At 39.2% G+C, this 23694-nt stretch overlaps 1 protein-coding gene across 1 annotated transcript in view; it reads left to right on the top strand.

The window, feature by feature from the left end:
- The first annotated feature begins 2417 nt into the window (after positions 1-2417).
- frmd5b (FERM domain containing 5b) overlaps positions 2418-23694 on the top strand; it is a 98821-nt gene continuing 77544 nt past the window's right edge. Inside the window, exon 1 of the mRNA XM_030129641.1 lies at positions 2418-2923. Coding sequence (XP_029985501.1) covers positions 2822-2923 — 102 coding nt within the window. The 5' untranslated portion in view covers positions 2418-2821. The remainder of the gene's footprint in view (positions 2924-23694) is intronic.

Genomic DNA, 23694 nt, shown 5'->3' with positions numbered 1-23694 from the left:
CTTCGTTTTCCAAATGATCAAAATACAAATGAAGTGAAGCTTGTAGAAATGGCATAAAGAAGTTTTCAGCTCCACTCTGACTTAAACATCATGGGTGAACATGAGTGCAGAGTGGCAGAGAAAACAGAGTGGTGATACTTCCATAGACCCCCATTGGAAAAAAGGCAGATGAAATATGGACCTACTTCTGGGTTACGGAGGCACCGGTAGTTCCAGATATTGAGTATGGTAGCTTCAGAACACATTCATTTCTATTGCCGCTGATCTAGCAATTCCAGTTAATAAGATATTGTCATCATTCAAATTATCAAGTGTATTTCCTGTATTGCATTTATGTTGTAAATTCTGTTTCCTTTGGTAATTGTTCGCGTTTGTATAAATTAGTATCTTATACAACCGTTATATTCCATTTTCAGCTGTAGTTCGATAGTTAGTTAGCTAGCTTGACTTTGCCAGCTGTTGAAATTTAACCACTAGAACTACAAATTATGGATTTTCTAAGGTAATGTAATGTTAGTACAAATATGGTTATCAGTGGGTTTTATTTTGGTTGTTTTGCTGAACCTGGTAGTGTTTGGTTCAGTTTGTCAGCTGAGGTAATGTGCTAATTAGTGTTATTTACTGTGGGTAGAAATATGGGTCCACTTTGCCACTTATTTTATTCTATTAGAAATTTATTAACATTTCATAATGGCATATGATGTCTGTAAGTAGTTTTATTTTTCCTGCACTCATTTCATAAACCTACTTGCTGTAGTTATGAAGCTATTGCTAATTCTATGTCAAGAAGCAGTGAGCTCCTGATCAGGGCATGTCATAGGTAAGGGCTCTCTGTGGCTCTGCATAAGTGCAGAACGCTGCAAGTGTGTTCCACCAATCAGCACACAGCCCCACCCCTCAAGAATTCTGGGGAATCTCAAAAGCCTTACCCTCCTATACTGCAAAAATGCCAATGTTGATTTAATGCAAACAGTGTTGAAATTAACACTCTCAGAGTGTCTATATGTGTCCACACTACACAGTGTCAAGGTAACACTTCTGAAAAAGTTAAAAGATTAACACCCAGTTTTAGTTGGTTCAATACTCTTCATCATTAGAACGTAACACCACACAGTACTTTCCAGTGTTTCAAAGCTTTGTGATTATTTTCTCCCCTTGTAAAGTCAAGCAGTGATAACCTGTAGCTCTATTCTTAGATCCTTAGAAATTCTCAATCCTTCCCTTCAGTCACAGTTACTTACTTTAAATTTTCCAGGGCAATCAGGCTCCACAGGTGAGTTTAATCTCTTCCACCAATGTGGTTGAAGGCGCAATCAACCAGATTGCCTGTTCTTGAAGCAGCCATTTGAAACATCATGAGTCAGTGTGACCTTGCTCATTCTGATGTGGATGTGGAACACTTAAGTGAGGGCGTGGCTTGATCAATTAGGGTTCAATTTAACATCAATGTTATAAACACTCTGACTTGACAACAATTATTTGTCAAAGGCAACACAGGCAATGTTATTTTATAGCAATGTGGTGTTAATACAACACCAACACTCTCTATTTAACACTGTCCTTGAAATTTTAACACTCCCATATTTGCTGTGTACAAGGAAATGTTTTCAGGGAAAGTTTTGTACTTGGGTAATTTCTGTGGAAACACACCAAGGTATTTCAAAATCCTGGGCAAAGTTAAAGTTCCTGCGGTTGAAAAGGGGTTTTGACCTCTCTGACTAAATTCACATTACAAAACATCAAATATATGGGCCTATCCAGTTTTTAGGACCGCATATGGAAGTGGTTTGTGTCTGATTTAAAAAGTAATATAATAGGCTGTTAATAATCAGATTTGAACTGTTCAGACTGTCATAAATATCCAATATTCATCACATATGGGCCAAAAAGTCAGATTTAGGCTGTTTTTGCCTGCAGTGTTGAACACACCCCGGATGGCAACCTGTGGAGAAAGTAGGAATGTTAAAATCTGACGCTGCTTTCAAGTTCTGTCGGAAAAATCACCATAAAGTACAGAATGGTAAATGAGAAAATTCCAGCGACTAGGATTTAACTTTTCAAAAGCGGTGAGCATGCTCAGTTTTAGCATCTGCATCTAATACATTAAACGTATCCAGGCTGACAGCAGGTACACCAACAATAACATGCATATATTTCATGATAAGTCCAAAGTGGCCTGTCACGCGCTTTTGTGTTTTAAGCAATAAAAACTCTTGTAATTTCTTTTCGCTCCGCATATGCTGCATTGACTGGTTTATTGTTATTCCCGACCATGTGGCAATAGTCACGACGTTTACCAGCCTATCGGAATTTAGCTCTGTTTTCATCCTCTCTGTGAAAGCATCATCCCAGTCACTGCTCTGTTGGCTGACGCGCGCGCCATTCACAGTCATCCCGCCCCACGGCATTGAAAGCGGCATGGCAACGGCCAGAGGACGAGGAGGGGTGGGGGTGTGGGGGGGTGGTGGAGGTGTGGTGTGGTGAGGGGCTGACAGTTTAACCGGACCACAGAGAGCAGCAGCAGTAGCACTATTTCCACTCGTGGCTGACTGAAGAAACGCAGCGCGTGTTATCTCGACCAGTCTGGGCTCGCACACACACACACACACACACACACACACACACACATATAGACACACAGACACACACACACACCGAACGATGCACCACCGCCGCCGCCGCTCCACACTGTCTCCGCCGCTGACCAGCAGGTGCGCGTCCGGGGAACACGCACGTCATTAACGCCACAGAGAATAAACTTATATGTCCGCGCGCTGCTGTGTGTCCTTCTCCCTGGTCCCGTGCGCAGAGGATCGAGAAGATGCTGAGCCGACTGATGAGTAGCAGCATCAGGAGTCTGGACCGGGAATGCAACTGCACTGTGAGGCTGCTGGACGATTCCGAGTACACCTGCACCATCCAGGTCAGTGGGGAGCAACATTCACTGGTTCTCACATCACCTTGTTGTAGAGGACGTGTTAGTGACACATACGGGGTGGTGACCAGGTAAAAGATGATGCCCCCCCCCCCCACCCCCCTTTCTGTCTTTCTCAGCTCTCATTCACATCTGCTGCAAAAAACACACAGAAACACTCTCCTATGGGGACCGCTGGGGGATGCCATCAACCTTAACTCATTCATACTTGTTAATATTGAGTGTGTCAATGGCCAGGCCTCTGTCTGTCTGTCTGTCTGTCTGTCTGTCTGTCTGTCATCATGCACAGATTAGATTTTCGTCATAGACACTAAATGTGCGGGTTTTCCCTCATGTCTTCTTGTGCTTGTGTGTGTGCGTTGCGTCGCAAATTCAGGATTCTGGGACCATATCCAAAAGAAGGCGCAAAATCAAATCTAAAAATCTATGTACAAGCAGCTACGATTTCAGCTGCTTCATGCATTCAGTGAATTGAAAGCCTTATGAAATTAATCTGGATAATCTGATCTTGAACGATTGGCCCAGGAAGAGGATTTTGGATCCTCTTGGCTGCAGAAGACAGGCAGAGGATCCAGGGGTTTTGGTTTACAACCAGGGGAGGTTAAATGTTTGACATCCTAAGATTTGCTGCTCTAATTTGGCTCAATTAAACAGCCAACTCTAAGGTGTCTAAGAGGTTTGGAAACTGACCCTGGATTGCAACAAGAATTTGAACTTGAATTTTCCAAATGTAAACCATTTTATAAATTCCATCGTATGTAAGGCAGCAAAAACTATTTCTATACTATATCACTACAACTATAAAATACACAATTGCCTTAACCCTTAAGGACCCAGTGTGACCTTTGTGGCAGTTCCCAAACGTTTTTTTTATCTCCATTTAAAATTTCCTAAGTGATTTATTACCGTTTATTATAATATTATGCACAGAATTTTGGATTTTGCTAGTGAAAATCATCTATTTTCCTATGTTTAATTGACTAATCATGAAGATGTTCATAAAAGCTCATAGTAAAGTCAAAGGTTATTGTATCAAAACAGAAAAAAATGAAGAAAAGGTGACTTTTTCAGTAAAATATAGCATTAACTGAACATAAACCAAGTGTCTCCATCCACTGTCATTGATCCAACTCCATGGGTTTTACTGGTGAATCAATGTTGTAGAAGATGACGGTGTTTCCACGTTCACTACGGAGCCTCTGAACGTCTAAATGTGTCATATCTGATGACCATGAAAAGATGACAAACTGCATTTTACACCAGTTATTTACATGTATTGATAGGATTAGTGGATCAACAGTTTAGATCAGTAGATGGTGGATGTTTGGGTCTTTTTGGGTTAAAGGGTCAATATGTAGTATTTTTACTTTCAGATAGTGAAAAATTATCTAAAAATGTTATTAGAGTGTTTAGAATAAAGAGCTCTGAAGTTATGCCCAATATGCCTCTCTACTGGACTGTAGAGATATGAACTGAGTATATCCACATGACAGTCTGACATATTTATGTGACCACTAGAGGGAGTAGTGAGACACTCTGTCCATCTCCCATTATGAGGAAAACTAACACCGAGAAACACCTTTTAGGGTCAAAGAAAGTGACAAAGTGAAAGCAAATCTAGAATACTATAGTTGTTTTCACCACTAAACACAGCTCTAAATGAAAAGAACAGAGTTTGGAGCTGAAATCACAACGTTTTTTCTACATGGGTGAGTTTGATTATGAGGCCAATGAAGATATAAAGTTGTAATGTGATGTTATTATCTTTGATGATCACCATTTGTTGACTAGAGCTGCACAATATATCGTTTGAGTATCGTCATTGGAATGTACATGTGTGCAATAGTCACATCGCAGATTCTGCAATGTAGGAGGCAAATGAACTCAAAGTGTTGTCATCTAATGTCAACCTGGGTACCTGACACACACTGCGCGCAGCGATCCACCAATCACAAATATTCTTAATCAGTTTGCCGAAGCAGACCACACCCCTGCACATGGAGTGAGTCGCTGGTAACAACATTGAAAAATGAGTAATGAACAAGAGAAAATCACCGAAAACAAAGACTTGGCGCCAAGAAGAAAAGCAACATCAGTTATCTGGAATTATTTCGGCTACAAGAAGGATGATATTAAAACACGTGTTCTGTGTCCATAGTGCCTTGCACCTGTCGCCACAATGAGCAGTAACACAACTAATTTGTTTGACCATTTATGTTGGCGCCTCACAGCTATTATATCCCCCTGAGTATTTTTTCACATCGCAATATATATCGCAGGGTTAAAAAAAATCGCAATGTCAGTTTTTTCCAGTATCGTGCAGCCCTAGTTCTGACCTTCTTCGGACAATTCTGAGCAGATCTTTAGTGCATCTACTGACAACACAAACCGTACAGAAACAGCACCTCTGTTTTCTTTGTGGTTTTACTGTGGCTGTTTTCTGTCTATAAACAGAGCTAAGCTAACAGAGCTGTAATGTAAACTATCAGCTGATGCAGCACATGAAGAGTATGAGTCACAGTGTTACTTTTGCCACGTTTCCACTATGTGGAACCGGCTCGACTTGGCTTAGCTCGACTCGACTCGGGTACCAGGTCCTATTCCTGGAGACCGTTTCCATTAAAGGATACTACTGACTTTACAGTACCTGGATGTCATAGCGATGCGGTGTGTTACTTTCGTGTCGTCTGCTCAGAGTTGCTGATAAACTCGCTCGTTGCGTGTTCTCTCGTCAAGCTCACGCTGAATTTTTACGCCTGAACCTCCTCGACAAACCATGGTGTAGTTTTGTGGGCTGTCATCATGTGGTTTAACCTACCGGTATATTTACTGTAAACTTCCGCATCTGTTTTTTGTAAAACAGCGGGTCACAGAGACAACTCTCTTACCAGTCAGTGGTCTGCAGTGTTTACATGTCACGATTTAGTATCTGGTCCCCAGTCCTGGAACCTCGGCGGTTCTGGACCTGAGGTGATACCAAAAAACTAGTACTAGGTACCAGATTCCAGGCCCTTTTTCATAATGGAAACGCAAAAAGGCTGAGTCGAGTCGAGTCGAGTCGAGCTGATATCACGTAGTGGAAATGCGGCATTAGACTGTCAATAGAACGAGCTATGGGTTTTAGTTTGAAAAAGAAAACTTGATGATACTATGATACAGATGTGTGTTAAGAATGACCTTTATACTGAATCCAGTGAGTGATACAGTCTGTAGATACATGGTGTTGCTTTGTTGGTGGTTTTGGTTGTCATAAGTGTGCTCTGGTACATATCTTCCCACTGCTGTTTATAGTTTGGAATATATAGCTTTTTTTTTTTTAACTTATTTAGCTAAACTACAGCCAAATAATCCAGGCTTTCTTGAAATATTTAAAGTATGCATTTCAGGGGTTTATAAATCTTTCTCTCTGCCTAATGCAGTTTGTTGTTGTGTATTTTGGCACATTTTGTCAGTATGTCTTTTCTACTGTGTCCTATCCTTTTGCATCATTAAAGACAGCTGAGATTGTACAACAATTTGAATCCTCACATAGCTGAATGTTGGACTTGTTTACCTCCAAAACAAAAGTGACTGGGAGTACTTTAAGTGTATTTTGCCGTATAAAAATAGGCCCATACTTTATTGGTTCCACATAATCTTAGTCCATTGCTGTTTTTATTTGTTGACACAGTTGCAGAGAAGTGCTGATTATACTTTACGATCAGTTTTCAGCTGGTGGTTTGTGTTGCTGTTGCAGAACATCAAGTAAAGTGGAATTTATTGTGGAGCTGTTTTATAGTTTGTAAATGTGCGTCTCTTATTCCTTTTGTTTAGATTTGTGTCTTTAGTTCCTCCTTCAGGTTTATTCATGGTTCTGGGTTGCAGTGTGGGAGTACTGATTTATTTAGCACAAAACCAGCCTGACAGTCAATCACTCACTCACTCACTGGGTCCACTACAGACTTGTTAGAAGCATTTCTCAAACTTGTCTTGAAAATCAATTGTTCTATTGACACGGAGGAAAGCAAGACATAGGGTTAGTAAGCAGGCCGTGTGTTTGTAAGTGAGCGAGTGAAGGATTGTTTGTGTTTGTGCTTTTACGTCATCTCTTTATGCGTGGATGGTACTCGTATGCATCATCTCACCTGGTCATTTGCATACTGTGAGCTTTTATTCTAAGGGATTCCACAGCTTCTGAATTACAGGCGACAGCACACGACGACCGTCACCACAGGCTCATTTCTAGGATTTGACGGCACAGGCAGAGCAAGCCTTTCAACTTCTAACAACTTAAAGTAGCAGTGCCCGTGGGACAGATGAAAAGATTTTGTGTCAGTCTCAGGTCTTTCCCTGCTTATCCTCATCATCTCTGTGAAAAATAAAAGATATATGCATGGGGACTGAAATTCTTTATCATAGAACTCCATACATTTATGCATGTAGTGCTGCAGTTGGCGTTATTGAAACTGTTTAGCGTAATTGTGACAGTCATCTCCATTCGCCTGCATAAAAACATCTTGTCGAACCAACCAGCAACGTCATACTTCACTATTTCCTCCCATCATTTTGCACCGTCTTAGATGTGACTCATACTCTTTTAATGATGTCTTCTTATTGTGTAACCTTTTTCTTGAGGCAATTAACTTCTATTGGTTAGAAATGCACTGATATGACTTCTTCAGCTTTGATACCAGTACAGATTCCTGAGCTTTTGGTATTGAATGATGAAAACCCACTGATCTGATACCAGCGTTGAATTAATAAGCAATATGTCTCACTGTATGGAAGAAACTGCGATGATTCATTTATGTGTAAGCTTGATTTTTAAGTGATACTAACCCATAAAGACCCAGTGTTACTTTTATGTCATTTCCAAAATTGAATTTTTCCTCTCTATTTAACCTTTTTGAAGTGATTTATTGGCATTTATTATAATATTATCCTCTGCATATTATCCTCTGCATGCTCTGATGAAGGGCCGAGGCCCGAAACGTCACGTTGGTTAATATATTCTTTAGGAGCTCACAGTATGTGCGGACCTTCCTTTATTTTTTTCATCAAATTTTTTTGGGATCCTGCACACCTTTCATTTTCTGGATGTGTGTGTCGATCACCTCTCGTCACGATATTGAAAAAAAATCAATATATTGGCCAGCTAATATATCGGTCTACCTCTGCCTTTCACTGCCTCATGGTTCTGCATAAGCGTCTTGTGATTCTCTGTCATACTGAGCCTGTGCCTGAACTACTCCTGTCTCACACATGGACACTCAGACACTCAACACCTCCAGTCAACTCTCTGACTTTGCATCCGTTTTCCGAGTCATGCAGTAGGACAGACTCAGAACAGGGTAAAGTTACACTTCATACACTGCTGCCTAATGTGAAACAGAATGAAATCCATATATGTGAAGTAACTGAATTATTTATTTTCAACATAATTACATTTTATAATGATAAAAATTATTGTTGAACAGATTGATTGATGGAGCCATTTTCATAGTACCAGATACACATGTTTGGGTCAGTACCAGACAGATATCCAACACGAGTATTGGATCTGTGGATCCCTTTTATTGGTACCCGTCATTTTGTTGTGAACAGATAAATACCTTTTATTTATGTGATCCAATGCTCATGTGTAGGTGTAACATTAGCTGTACTATTGTCAAGCGTATACTTTACTAATGGTATACATCGAGCAGAAAAAAGACAATTACAATGATTAATATGGTAATTAATCAGCTGAAGTTTCTTTATTGTGACAATCCAACAAAACCTTGCATACACACATATGCAGACAACTCTTAATACCAAAGCATTGTTTTTTTTCCACTGACTTTTTTTGCCTAAATTCCAGCCAGTTCTTCTCCAGTCTTGAGTTGTGAGCAGCTCCATCACCCAGTCATGACTCAAAGTGTTTGGCTGTCAAGATATGCTGATCCCATCCTTTTAGTCACTGAAAGCACACAGCAGGGACAGAATCTGTAATTTTGAGCGGCGGATCTATTGAGACGAATTGCCTCTCTATTGACATATTTTATTATTTCCAACATGGGAAATTATGAAATATGCCATTATTTCTCACAATGGGCCTCTTGATGAAACACACTGTCTCTAAATGGAAACATAAATAGGATCATCAGCTTAATCAATTGTCTGCTGCTCACAACAGCATCACCACTTATGTGCAGGCAGTATAATGTGTAAACACAGCATTTAGAGAGATTTATTAATTCTGTTTTACACAAAACATCTATAAAGCTATTAACGCCAGTGAAGGCATTGTTTTTCATCTGAATACAGGACTTTACAGTAACCTTTACCAGAGCATGACAGTGAGAAAATGAGGACGGATGGCTGCTGTCCTTTTTTGCACACCTCAGAGATATGGCCTAGAATAAAGGGTCCTCATGGAGCTCAACAGGGTCACACTTCCCATTTAGTTCAATTAGCCTACACCTTCAACTGCTGCTATTACAATGAAATGACTTCATGGGGGAGTAATGGAACTGAAATCTTAAGGATGAGAGAAGAGGAAGCAGTAACTGTAATACACGGCAGAGACACAAACACAAATGAGAACTCCAAACCACTTTCTCACATTCATACCCCATGTTCCGTGTCTTTCCCCTATTCACTGATGACACTGTTGATAATTTCATCATGACCTTGGAGGCTTTTGGTTATTTCTGTTGTCCCTTCAGCGCTGTTTGTTCCTGCAAAAAACTGAGAACAGAGCCCAGAATTTTCTAGAGGTTTCCAAATTGGGCAGATCAGACAACAGTTGGCTGCAGATGATGGGACCCAAATGCAGGAGATGATGAAATGAAATGTGCAGGTGTGTGATACGACTGAAATAAAAGGCAGCTCTGAGTCTCAGATGTGTTGTGAGGAGAGAAAAAGACACTGCAATGTGTCAACATGATGAAGATGAACAAGTTGGAGGAGTAGATGGTGCAGATTAAATGAGTTATTTTTTTTTTCAGTGTACCTTAAGGTTTAAGATTGATTAATATTCAAATAACGATACACTAGAGGTGTAAATCTTCAATAATCTCACAAATTGATTTAATCAGTCTATCATTTGAATGCATGAGTCTCGATCTTGTATTGCATCTTCGTCGTCTGCACACACTAACATGGATATCCTCTAAATCCTGTATTTTTTCCTATGTTTTGGTTTCTTGTCCAGACATAAACAATGTTTTAGGTTGTAAAAACTTTGAAAACAAGTGGTACCAGGCGCAACAATCCCCACCCCTCGCACTTATTGTAGCTTATTTTGGCATTGATCCAGCTAATGTCATCATATCTATGCGTGTGCTGATGTCAGCATATCAATTGCCTCTATATATGTGCCAAGTCTGAAGTAAATTGAAACAAAATTGATGCTTTTGTAGAGATTTGAAATTCCACCCATTATAAGTGGCAGAAAAAAAAAGATTTAAAAAATTGGAGTTACATTGTCTACATTGAACTGCACCTTAGAAAAGAAAAATGCTCACACATCTACAATACAGGTACAAATATAGGTCATTTGTTATTCAGATTATACATACTAGGGCTGGGCAATATATTGAGTTAATTCTGCTTTACAATGTTTTGCTTTTGTAAATTTTTTAAAGTTGTGAAAAATGTGAGTTTTTTCCTGTGGAGACATTTCTTCCCTAACAAATGTGAAAAACACAACCTGTTGCTTCTTGTAATAAATCAACTTTGAATTTATTTATATATATATATATAAATTGAGTTCAAGTAAAGAAATGTTGTGTCTTCAGTTCTGTAGCAAGAAAATAATCAGTTAAAATCATAATTTGTCCAAAACACTGACTTAAATTGTGATCATTCAGCTCTAATACATACCATGAAACTTCAGTGAATAAATATATTATATGAAGTGATCTTTTCTACATCTTAAAATACATACTTAACAAGTATAATATACTGAGTGATTTTATTTCCATTGGCAGACACCGTCAAGGTCAATACAGACATTCGTTTTCAATTAAACATGTAACAAAATGTACAGTTTTAAATAGTTAAAACACTTATGATATGACTACAATTATAAACATCAAATCCAGTAGTGAAAGTCTTTTAGCAGCTGAATATTAATGCAGGTCTGATTTTAGTATTTGTGTATTTAAAAAAAAAAAACAAATATAAACATGGAATGTCAGAAAAATAAGGCTCACAATCTAAAGTATGTCCAGTAAGTCAGCAAAATAATGTCAGTGAAGTGAAGCATGGTCCAAATGATTAAAAATATTGTTGTAAAGAGTGTGATTTGTAGCATAATGTCATAAGTGACCGGATACAATAAGAAACTATAATGTTTTCCTTATGTTACATGGTACCTATCACATATCACACAGCTCTAATGTGTCTTTAGTCTAGATTTATCTATATCCTCCTCGATCCAGAGGCATGGTTAGTCTATATTTAGTATCTGCTTTGAATGTAACCTACAAATTAGTCTAAATGAATAAATGCAGGGGTTATTTCAATCTGTGTACTGTTTTAGAGGTTTACTGTGGATGCCTTTGAATGGTGTAATCAGGGGGTTAATGCTAAGTAGATGAATCTCATCAAAAAACACAGAAGAACAGGAAAAAAACGCTTTACTGTCCTACATCTGAGCAGAGAAATGTATCACACCCCATAACATAACGCACTGCAAACAGTTTATCATTTGATGAGGCATGTCTGGGAGGTAATTTTTTAAGGTGAAATACTCTGGGCCATTTGCTCTACATTGATATTCCTTCCATGAACTAGAATACATCACAGATTAGATGGAAGATAAATGACAGAAAAACATTGATTCAGAGAGACATCCAGTCCCTCATCAGTGTGAGTAAGTGATCCAGTCACCTGGCATCGGCTTAGATGCCTCTAATGCAGTGGTTCTCAGTCTTTTTCTCTCGACCCCCCTTTGGAGGATGAAAAATCTCCAGGCTCCCCTCAACCCCAACAACACTGTAACAGTGGTGCAATTATAACTTCTATTGAAAGAAACATTCAGATTCAGCTTCAGAAAACTATTTATTCCATACAGGCAATTCATTTGCAGCTTAGCACAGACATCAGTCAACATTCAAAGTGCAATGTGACAAGCATGAATCAGTATACGAACACAAGAACATTGGAAGGAAACTACAAATAAATACATTAAATAATCAACAATAAATAATAAATACCAATGCAGACTAAAAGACCCTGTTGGTTCTGCTAACATTAAAAAATCTCATACAAATGACTAAAATGACTGCTGTCAGTTAAAAGTGTGACAGTTGAAGGAATGAAAGATTTGGAATATCTGTTGGTTCTTCTCTGAGGTGCATGGTAGCACCAGCCTGAGGGCATCGAAGTAAACTTCTTGCTTTACTACATCAATATTATACCAATACTTTTTGCTTTTCCTTGAATAATTTGTTGTTTAAATTAAAAATAACTTAGATTTTTGCTTGAATAATACAAATAAACTCAACAAGACTGCTCCCTGAGACAGTATTTTTCCAAATAAAAATAGGAAATGTGCAAATATCTTACAACTATGACAATAGTTAGGGTTTTTTTTTAGAACAACAAACAAATTTTGGTAACAAAGATGAACATTTTAACAATAGCAGTGGCTGAAGTGAGCCCATTTACATTGCAAACTGTACAAACTGTGCAAAAACAGAAACATGTCACATTTTTCTTTTGGAGTCAAATCCTTGTCCATTCTCCAAACCTAAACTCTATGTCTAGTCTAGTGACAGATCACCATGGTAGTAGATTTATTTGTTGCACATCCATAAAATGAGTCCAGGGTGCTCCAACTCTGAAACATTATTTCCGCCTGCTACATGTTCTAACCTGAAGGGAAAAAAAACACCCAGGAGTGATCCCATGCCCATCCCATGAGAAACACTGCTCTAATGAACTTAGGAGTGTTTTTCTGAAGCCAAATGTAGAACTTGGAAGCAGCTCCACTTGTTTTACATCATGAATGTGTAATTGAAAAACGTTGCTCTTGTCTCCTAAGTGGTCTCTCTGCAGTCATATTGTTTTCTTGTTGGTGTACACTGCTAAATTTGGCAGTGGAGATTTTAACATTATTTAATTTTCATACACTTTTGGTCTATTTTTCTGTTTATGTCTTTCATTGTCACATCGTTATTGAAATAACTGTATTTGCGAAAATCTTATTCTCACATTAGACCATACTTTTAGTCACTGCAGTTAAATTGGTTTTATTCTAAAAGAATGAAGAGGAGGGTTAAAAAACAGAAATTTTATTCATTACTCTAGCTGCCAAGTATGTAAATGGATGTGATAAAGATATCATGATGGAAAGAATGAAGGGACTCAGTCGCACAGTGCTGAAGGAGTAAAGTGATTTATTAAACAGAAAATAAACATGAAACTGATTAACAAATGAAACCTGGGTGAAAGCAGTCAGAGTCCAGTGAGTCTGTGGTGGGCTGTGGAGCAGTGGTAGTCAGGACTTGCAGCTGATGTCACTGGTCATGTGATTGTTGTTTACTCCGCCATATTGGAAGGCACACTATCTGTATCCAGAAAGTCAGAACTGTTGCTTTATATCGTGTTTTTCTTTGGACTCGTGTTTGCCTGTTTTGTTATTTGCGAGTGTGTCTGCTTGTGATAAAGGCACCATAGATGAGTTTCAATGTTTACTAACAACAGTGACGCACAACACGGAGGCAAAAACAGGAGTACCAGCTACCAGCCGGCTCCCATCAGTTGCATACACCTCCAGGCTCTGCCCTGGAACTCATGAATGAGCTGATATGTTAGCTCTAAAACGGTCCATTAACTGTCTCTGTCCAAAAACTGATCCCATCTTCTCTTTCACGGCCGCATAATTTGACTTGACTACATGGGGAAGGCTGTCCCATAGTAGAAAAGCAGACTTGCACAGACGAATGGGGAGTATTGTCACCAGCTCCCTGCTGAACTCACCGGTGTCGCCCGTCGTAGCTCCGACTGCCACTTCCAGCTGAGGAAACTCTGGCTGCCATCGCCGGCAAAGGGAGCAGGTGGATACACACTCACTCTCTCTCTATAGGGTGATAGGCCAGGGGAAGCCCTCCTGGTTGGTTTAAAGGGGTCTTCATCACCGTACCACATGATGACAATTCTTTTTTTCCACGCTGCTAAGCACAACAGGTACGCAGGCTAACTATACTGAGAAGCTACACTAACCGCGGTAATAACTATAAACAGCGGTCGGCAGAACAGAACCACCGCTGCCACCAGTGGAACCCAGCGGTCTTTCTGCCTAACTTATAATTGGTGAAAGCTAAGTAATAAACGGCACACAGGAGTTTAGCAGGTCCATCGTTTAACACGCTACAAACTCGGCGTAACTTCCACCTCCAAGACTTAATGTATGCATACATCACATGAAATTCATCTATTGCAACCAACTGCAACACATGTGGTTACCTCGATCACACTGCTTAAAGCTTTATGTTATTGTAGATCTACACAGGAGAAAGACAAATATCACCAACAATGGGCAATTGTACGATCCAAGGAAAGCTTGCCTATCAATATGGCGTCGTAAACAGAAAACCACGTGATCATGTGATGTATGTGCAAAACCTGAAGAGGCAGATGCAGCAGAATGTTCTAACACCACCCTGGAGCAGAGGAGCCCCTTATATGAGACTCTGATTGAGATCTGCTCCAGGTGCGGTACTGGCAGGTGATCCTCATTAATTAGTTTGAGGGAGGGGTCTGTGGCAACACAGGACTGCACCACGACAAAAGATTAAATCTGTTATATAGCTCCAACAATAACCTTATTGATGGACCGTTGTGAGACAGGTTAGTTTTACCTTTCTAATGGTGTGTTGTTGCAATAGTAATCCAGCTAAGGAGGAAACCGGTGTTTTGACATTGCTGTAAGAACATGATGCTCCATTTTCCAGCTTCAGTTGGTCTTGATGTTTCCTGAATCCGTGTCATGGTACCTCACATGTTCCCTACTTAAAATATTTTCCACATAATGTTGTTTACACATTTTAAATCAGATAAAAATGGCGGCACAGGGGGGCAGTGGAAAACAAGAAGGTCCTGGGTTCATCTCTATATGTCAGGGGTGTTAGAACCCGGTCCTCGAGGGCTGGTATCCTGCATGTTTTAGATATTTCCCTCTTCCAGCGCACCTGGTTCAATTAATGATCAGCTCATCATCATACTCTGCAGAAGCCTGATAACGATGTAATGTCTTCCAGGTGTGATGGAAGAGGGACATATCTAAAACATGCAGGATACCGGCCCTGGAGGACTAGATTTGAATACCCCTGACATATGTCAACCCTGTGATGAAGGGAGAGTGCACCCCACCTTCTTCTGATGGTAGATGGGATAGGTTCCACGACCCTCACAAGAATTAAACGTTTTGGAAAATGAAAACTGGCATTGGATCAGTGTAGACAGAGTGGTCTGAGTTATATAACCAGTGAGAAAAGTTTGAAACGGTGCAGCCACAGTATTTAGCAAAATTAACCTTTTTCTTAATGTTTGGGCCTCTCCACTACATGTAAACGGCATTTTGGATTTTTAACATGCTTTTCAACATGAATATTCCAGTTTGTCTGTCTTTATGTAGATTGGGGAAATGATTAGACAATAAAATGATTTGCACATGCCCATTCTTACATTGTGTAATGAACATGAACCTTCATATGTCTATATCTATGAAACAACCATCACAGACAGGATATATTAGTCATATGGGGGTATAAATTAGTCCTACAGTGGAATGTGGCCCACTATGTAAGGGGAGGCATGAAGGCTTGGGATCTCTCCTGGGTGTTTTTTTTTTCTGCTTCAGGTTATTTTTTGTTCAGGTTAGAACATGTAGCAGGTGGAAACTAATGTTTTAGAGTTGGAGCACCCTGGACTCATTTTAGGGATGCACAACGAACAAATCTACTACCATGGTGATCTGTCATTAGACTAGACAAAGAGTTTAGGTTTGATAAATGGTCAAGGATTGGACTGGAAAAGAAAAACATGCAATGTTTCTGTTTTTCAACAGTTTGTACAGTTTGCAATTTAATGTTCTGAGATGCACAATGTAAACAGGCTCATTGCAGCCACTGATATTGTTAAAATGTTCATCTTTGTTACCAAAATTTGTTTGTTATTCTAAAAAAAGTAATTTTATTGTCATAGTTGTAAGATAATTGCGCATTTCCTATTTTAATTTGGAAAAATATTGTCTCGCAAAAATCTTTGCGCAACAAATTATTCAAGAAACAGCAAAAAGTATTGTTACAATATTGATGTTTCTGTCAATAAAAATTATAAATGCACCCCTGTTACAATGTTGTTGGGGTTGAGGGAGGGCCTGGAGATTTTTTGTCCTCCAAAGGGGGCCCAAAAGAAAAAGATTGAGAACCACCGATGTAATATATGCACTTCAAAAACTCAAACCACCATCTAAGTTAAAGTTGAACCTGGGGGTTTGGTGAAAAACTGTTCTGTTTACAGATGTTTCAAGTTAGTTGTTGCATAACCCAGCTGTGAAACAGACCAGTAGACAAACGGGAGAGGAGTGATCACATATCCTCTTTTGGCAGAAGTCATAATCAATACACTAAATTCTGCTCTGATTATTACAGCCTTGAGTAAGTGGCAACACAACACACACTAGACTTTTATTATGCCTGTGAATTCTTCACACATCTACTGTATGTGTGTTGAATCAGATGGAAGGTGCTTTCACTTCACTCTGCAGCTGCTGTCAGAACGTCTTTAATCAGGACATTCAGTTTCAGCTTCGTGGACCTGCTTGAATTGGGAACTCACAGCTGTAGGGCAACAGGACTGAAAATGAAATATTTAAAAGGTGCTCTGTGTGCATTATAAATGAATACATTAATTACCAGGACTGTTGATAGCTTCTTTCGCACAACAGTTGAGCGTGTTACACCTTTCAAAATAAACAGGAAAACAGATGCTCCACAACCATCCCAAAGGTTCAGCATATGCAATACTCAGATGTGTCTACTCGATGTGCAGATGTTTCAAAATAAAAACACATTTTACCAGACACCTTCGATACATTCAGCTTATGGCTCATGCGCATGGGATTCAGGGAAGGCTTTTTGCTCATAATAATCCACACACTGGGAATGCCGGTCCCTTAAGTAGATTTATTTCTAACCTGTAAAGACTTAATATAGAATAAAAGTGGGATGTGCTTTAGACCGAGCTTCCTGCTTATCAGCCTCGCTGCCTGCTATGTGCCTCCCTCCTCCTGAAATCTGGGAGACATGTCTTCCTGATTCGAAGCCGCCTTGCTAAATAACATGTTAATCCATAATGTGAGGAAATGATGAGATAAACCCTCGAGGCTTTGGTGTGCTTTGAGATCAGGACATTCAGCTTTCGGCCATGACATTAATATCTCTGACTCCAGTGAGGTCACAGTGTTAACTCCACTCACCAATCTGAGTGAATATTTTAGTCAACATATAGACTACAATACTGTAGGGCTGCAACTAACAATGATTTTAAAAATTGATTAATCAGTAGATTTTTTTTAATAACTAATCGATTAAATCAGATAAACACAAACAACTCAATTTTCAAAGATTGGTATTTTACCCAAAGCAATATAGGCTGCAGAGAAGTCACTAATGGTTACATCCCTGCAATGACTTTTGGTTTAGTTAGTGAGCAATAGCTTGTTACCTAGACTTGTTATGGCTAGAGACTGACAAGATATAGTCTTCAACCAGCTCTGGTTATAGGCTGTCAATCTATGTTTATGTTTATGCATTTGGCAGATGCTTTTTTCCAAAGCGACTTACAGGGGAAAACCAATCAAATCACTCAATCAATCAAATTTTATTTATATAGTGCCAGATCACAACAAAAAAGTTATCTCATGACACTTTATATATAGAGTTGGTCAAAACCAGACTCTAAGCCAATTTACAGAAACCCAACAGAATCCTCCAGGAGCAAACACATGTGACTAGCGTTGTATGTATTAGTTCCAGTCAACATTAGTCTGGTTTGGCCTGATAAACGGAGATGGATGGAAACGTTATAATTACAACAATAGTGTCTAACTACGACATGTAGGCTATCTTAATATAGGTTTACATTATGTTCCCGGTGGCCACAGCAGCCCCGTTTGCCCAAAATGTACTGCACTGTGGGATTTTGCCCATTTTTTTCTCCATATTCGACTTTTGTTACATAAGCGGCGCACTATGTTTCGGTCAAACGAGGCTGCCTGGCATCTGAAGCCTCAGCCATGCTGCTCTGTGTTTTTCTCTGTTACACTACACAGTGTGCGGGCATGCCTCAATACTAACGCGTTCAAGACCCAACAAATCAACTGCCAAATTCATTGCCAACTCTTAAGATTTAACCAATTCATTGTTGCAGCACTACTATACTGCCTCTATGACAATGTACAGTTTGACTTATTATTTTTTTAAACTTCACATATGGTCTTGCTTTCATCTATATAATAAATGTCTTGTTCTCAGGGTTCACAGTAAAGAGGGCATTCCATTATAATGCCTGTTTTAAAGTAATGAACAACTGATTACTTTAAGTTAATATCACTTCACACCAGTATTAAAGCAGAACAGCTCATTATGATGTATCATTGTCATTATAATTAGTAGACTTTCCCATCATGTTGCATAGACCCGTACTGTGGATTTTCTCAGACTGTAATTTTTAAACTATTAAAATAATATATCGTTTGCCTCATACCATAGTTGCCTAAGTCATATTATTGGCCAAATTGTGATATCTGTGTAACGTTACTCTCCAAACACTGCTTCTTCATTTTGCACCATTGGCTATGGCCTGAAAAAATATTACTTAATTACGCAAATGAGGCTAAAAGTACTCAAAGAATTTTAATAGTTGATGTGTAAAACAAGGTAGCTATCTGCACTGGAATTTAAGATGTCAGATAAGCAGGAAACAATGGATGGATGGATGGATGGATGGATGGATTTAAGATTTCAGATTTTATGTCTTTCTTTTTTCCTGTTTGGCAAAAGCTGTTGATTCAGGAATTTTAACAGTGGGAGCCGTCGAGGCTTTCTAGAATACACATATGGACAGTTATTACTCATGTTAGTGCACGTCTTTGTGTAGATGTGTAGAAATGTATGTGTTGTAAGAGCATTGTGCTGAAACTTGACAATTAAATAAGGATTTCTGAGGCTAAGACTTTATTTTAGGGTTAAAGGTAGCCTTGTTAAGATTAAGGTAAAGCTTGTGTGAATATTTAATTGGACGTTCTTCCTGGACGGGGTCAGTCTGTGTGAGTCAGAAGTATAAGAGTCGGGATAAGTCACTGCTCATTGGATTCACTGTGGAGCTCCATCCAAGAGAATGACACTTAACAGTGACGCAAAGCTCATTCTGTCTACTCTGTTTTGTCTCTCACTCAGTTCAGTTTCTCTTTTTCCTCTATTTGATGTCTTTTTTATTCTGCATCTCTTTTTGTTCTGTATCTTCTGGCGGGCCTCTGGTTTCCACAAAATCCTGTCTTTGTTCCTTTTCACTTTCATTTCCCCTGTTTTTTCTCTCCGCCTTTGCCTCTTTCCCCTCTCAGCCAGACGAACTGCCACTGAGCAGATTAATGAGCTTGCCCTGACTGAACTTGACACCAGTAGACAACACAGCAAACCCATACTACATGTGACACAGCAATAAGGATGCTATGAGTATTTCACAGTGCAGTCCTACAGTGTTGTAGCGCTGTCACACACTTCGAATGCTCTAACCTTATAACACATGCAGGGGTTTCCACATTTGTGCTGATTTGTATTATTTATATAGTATAGACATTGTTTTTCTGCATGGTGGCATAGTTGTTAGCAACTCCTGATGCAATTCCGTCAGCCTGTGTTGAGTTTACCTGTTTTCCTTCTTATCATCCAGTTTCCCACGCCATGAAAAAATAGGTATACATGGGTTAATTCTCCTGGCAGTGTCCTTGACTAAGGTATTAATGAAGATCTGGAGTTGATCCCTGAATGTCTTCAATGGAAAGTCATTGCTCCTAATGTGCTACTGGCTAATGGTAATTACAGGCATTGTAGATATTAGAATGGGTGAAATGCAGAGATTGAATATCTCTATGAAAAAGGGAATTAACCTTCATCTTTAACCTTTAACCTTTAATTTGTATTACTCTAAATGCTATACACTGCTGTGACCAAGCTAATCTTTTTTATTTCTGGTGGAAACAAATAGAAGATAAGAGGTAACACACTATAACTCATTCTCTGCCACTTTGCACACTGATGCATTACATCTTTCAGGGTTTGGATCTGCCGTTTTTGTCACTATTTGTGCTTGCAGGAGTAAATGAGAGCCAAAACATATTCATTGTCAGGAGACACTGATAATGAACCTGTCTGCAACCTGATGAACCTCTAGGGTGCTCAAGTCCAAACAAACTCATATGGAAATGAAGAAGTGATTGAGGAGAGTCGGTCAAGATCGCACAGAGCCAAGCTGAGCTTCATCAGTTTAATTAAAATTGCAGCTATCAGTGTTGGAGATATTGTGCCCTGTGTAGTGTGAATATTGTATGTCCTGTATGGCTTGTTTTAATTTTGTAGCTGAAACATAATTAAGTAATTTTCCTGTCATATTTGGGAGGCATCAAGGAGATTATGGTTTAATGTGGGGAACTGAACAGCAGCCAGGCTGTAACCAGCCGAACTAAATCACACCACAGCATGTATGGGAGCAGTTAGAGCTCTGGGATTATGTTGTACGACTACCACAGGACTAGAAATGTTCAAAAGGAAAAAATAGCTGTGGTAATTGATGCTCCTTACTTTGTAAATTCAACAGTTACTCATCTATTCATCACTTAATATGCATTATTCATCTATTTTTTGCATGTATTAAAATTAGATAATGTCAAATTTCAACCATAACACTTGGCCTTACCATAGGATGGTGTTCGAGGTCCAGCAGCGAAGCTCCAAAGATTATTAAAAAGGAAGATTGGAGAAATCCATCTTGCTGAAACACAGGCTTTACTGCAGGGAAATCTTTAAGACTTTACAGCAATATGAGTGATTTCTTGTTCTCACTGGAGTCTTCTCCACTGCTCCTCTTTTCTCATTCCTCTACTTTAATGTCAGACTTGAAAGGGGAGACAAGGCTTATTTTGGAAAGCAGAGGCTTGCTTTGGAGTTGAGGACGTCACTGGAGAGGATGAGTTCAGGCACAGCGGTGATTCTTTGTAGACTAATGTCGGCCACAGTGAACTTGGAAAACATCCCGCTGTGATTTTGTTTTAGACATGGATCTTTATACGTTATTCATAATTCAGTTCCATCAGGCTTCAATAGCTGATATATTATCACCATACTAATGATGTTTTCACCAGTGTTCTATGTCTGTGTGTGTCTTTTCTTTGCTTGTGTTTTTCCAGTTTGTTTGCACGTGTGTTGACAGAAAAATACTCTCTTTATGCGTATTTGTGTGAATTTCTGCATTAATAAGAAATGGTACAAAAAGTGCTGCTGGTGTCATGTGTCCGCTGGGGTATGAATTTGGGTGCTTTGTGAAGAACAGGCAAAAAGCTTTAATTACATATGGATGCTGACGTCCTGTAGGGCTGCCTGCTGGCTCGGCACATTACGGACAACAGTATCCTCTCTCTCTCTATGTGTGTGTGTGTTTGCTATTTTAGGAGGGAAGCTTTACATCAGATAAGAGGATATGGTGAAATAAAGCGTAAAAGATTTTCCACCATAAAGATGAGTGTAATGAGTGCAGGGGTCTCAAAAGGATGCAAGACAGTGTCTGCTAATTGCCCTGCAACAGAGGCACGAAAATGCTAATTCACTGTTGTGTAGAGTTGGAAATAAGCCCTTAAAATAATTATGTATGCATTTTTTGAGTATTGTTTCTTTCTTTATTCAAAATCCAGCAAATACATGGATTTTATGGTATTTCATTTTGTTGATGTTTGTGTGAATCCAGACTTGCCATGACATACCATGGTCTCTGAGTGACACAAAGTCCAAAGGCAAGGCATGGCAAATTTATTTGTATAGTACAGTTCATACACAGGACAATTCACAGTGCTTTACAAAAATGGAAAAGAGACAAGTTAAAAACACACAATTAAAACCTAATCAATAAAACATAAATAATAAGCAATTAAAATAAAGTAAAAGGGAAGAGTGCAGATAGAACCCTTCCAGTTCTATGCATAGATGAACAGAACCGTTTTCTGCCTGGACTGAAACATTGTCAGAGTGGAGGCCTGTCTCACATCATCAGGAAGACTGTTCCAAAGTTTAGCTGCATGGAACTGAAACGCAGCTTCACCGTGTTTAGCCCTGACTCTGGGCACCAGCAAAAGACCTGTCCCTGAGGACAAAGCCTCGACCTGTGTCAGAAGAAATTACACTTGATGTTACACTTGAAGGAATCTGTCACAAATCTGTTTTACTGTCATTTTGAGACATCTGGAGATTTGTGTTACATGGAGTTTTTTTTTTCTTCTGATTTTTGTACAGGAGTGATAGAGCCTTTGCCTTTACTGTTCTCTTGAAGATTGCATTATGTGCATGTGCAGGACATTCCATGTATTAATGAAAAGAGCCTCTGTTGTTTGTGTGGCCGGTGTGCGGTCTGTGGTGTGTGTTTCTGTAGTCTTGCATGTTGTCTCTTGGGAGTGTGCAGCTCTCTGCTCTAATGTGGGCTGAAGCTGTGCTCTTTGAGGTGGATCCATAGTTTGCAAAGTCATGCCCACTAAGGAACTTTGAAAAAAAAAGAAAGGCTCTTCCTTATTCTAACAGCAGTAGATGAGTTATTAGGTGTGCATCATTTACACTGACAGTTCTTTGACTGTCCAGTCATATGAAATGTGTAATATATGCAAAAAGTCCAGGATAAGCAGAATAAATGTACACTATATCCTGTGTGTTTCATAACAAATGTATTTCAACTTATGAATTATTCTGGTTTTTAAGATGATGTCTTTTTTGACTTTTTACTGCAGCCTAAAAACTGTGTTGTTTTGTATAAAGCCTCAATGGTGACAGTAAACATGTGCACACAAACAAGATACTGCTCTGTGTAGTAGTCAGCAACTTTTTTAGTCCTGAATTCTCCCTCTCCTACTCTCTCTCTCTTTCACACACACACACACACACACACACGCACGCACGCACACACACACACACACACACACACACACACACGCACACACACACACACACACACACACACATATACACCCTCAGTTGGTTTGGAAACTCCAATTCAGCAGTTATTCTTCTCTGTTTTCATTCTGGGTAAAATGCTGATATTTATTAAAATGTATTCTCTTGCATGAATTTAGGTCAAGTGACATCAAATTTGCATCAGTTTGTTTAAAAACACAGGAACCTGATGACAACTGGAGACGGCGTTATGTTTCTCTTGCCATCGTTTCTTCAGTGACTTTATGTTGATGAACTGAGTGTAACATTTAACCTCTACCTTAGTCTTTGAATACATTTGCAGTTGTTCAGCTTTAATGTTTTCCACCACGCTGCTGCATTTATCCCTCAGGAACAGCCTAGAAATATGGTAAATATTTGACTCAGTGGTTCTCAGTGTTGTGTGTAGTACCTAAAATAATCACAAATAGGAGAAAAACAGTGTTAACAGATAAGCACACACTGACATGGAGCAGTTTGTTTTTTCCTCTGACCACTGTCAAACTGAAGTCATATCAGGAGGTGATTATAATTTAG

This window comes from Sphaeramia orbicularis, chromosome 3, assembly GCF_902148855.1.
Source record: "Sphaeramia orbicularis chromosome 3, fSphaOr1.1, whole genome shotgun sequence".
NCBI lineage: Eukaryota > Metazoa > Chordata > Actinopteri > Kurtiformes > Apogonidae > Sphaeramia > Sphaeramia orbicularis.
The sequence above is the reverse complement of the archived record's forward strand: the minus strand, read 5'-3'. Positions and strand labels throughout refer to the sequence as shown.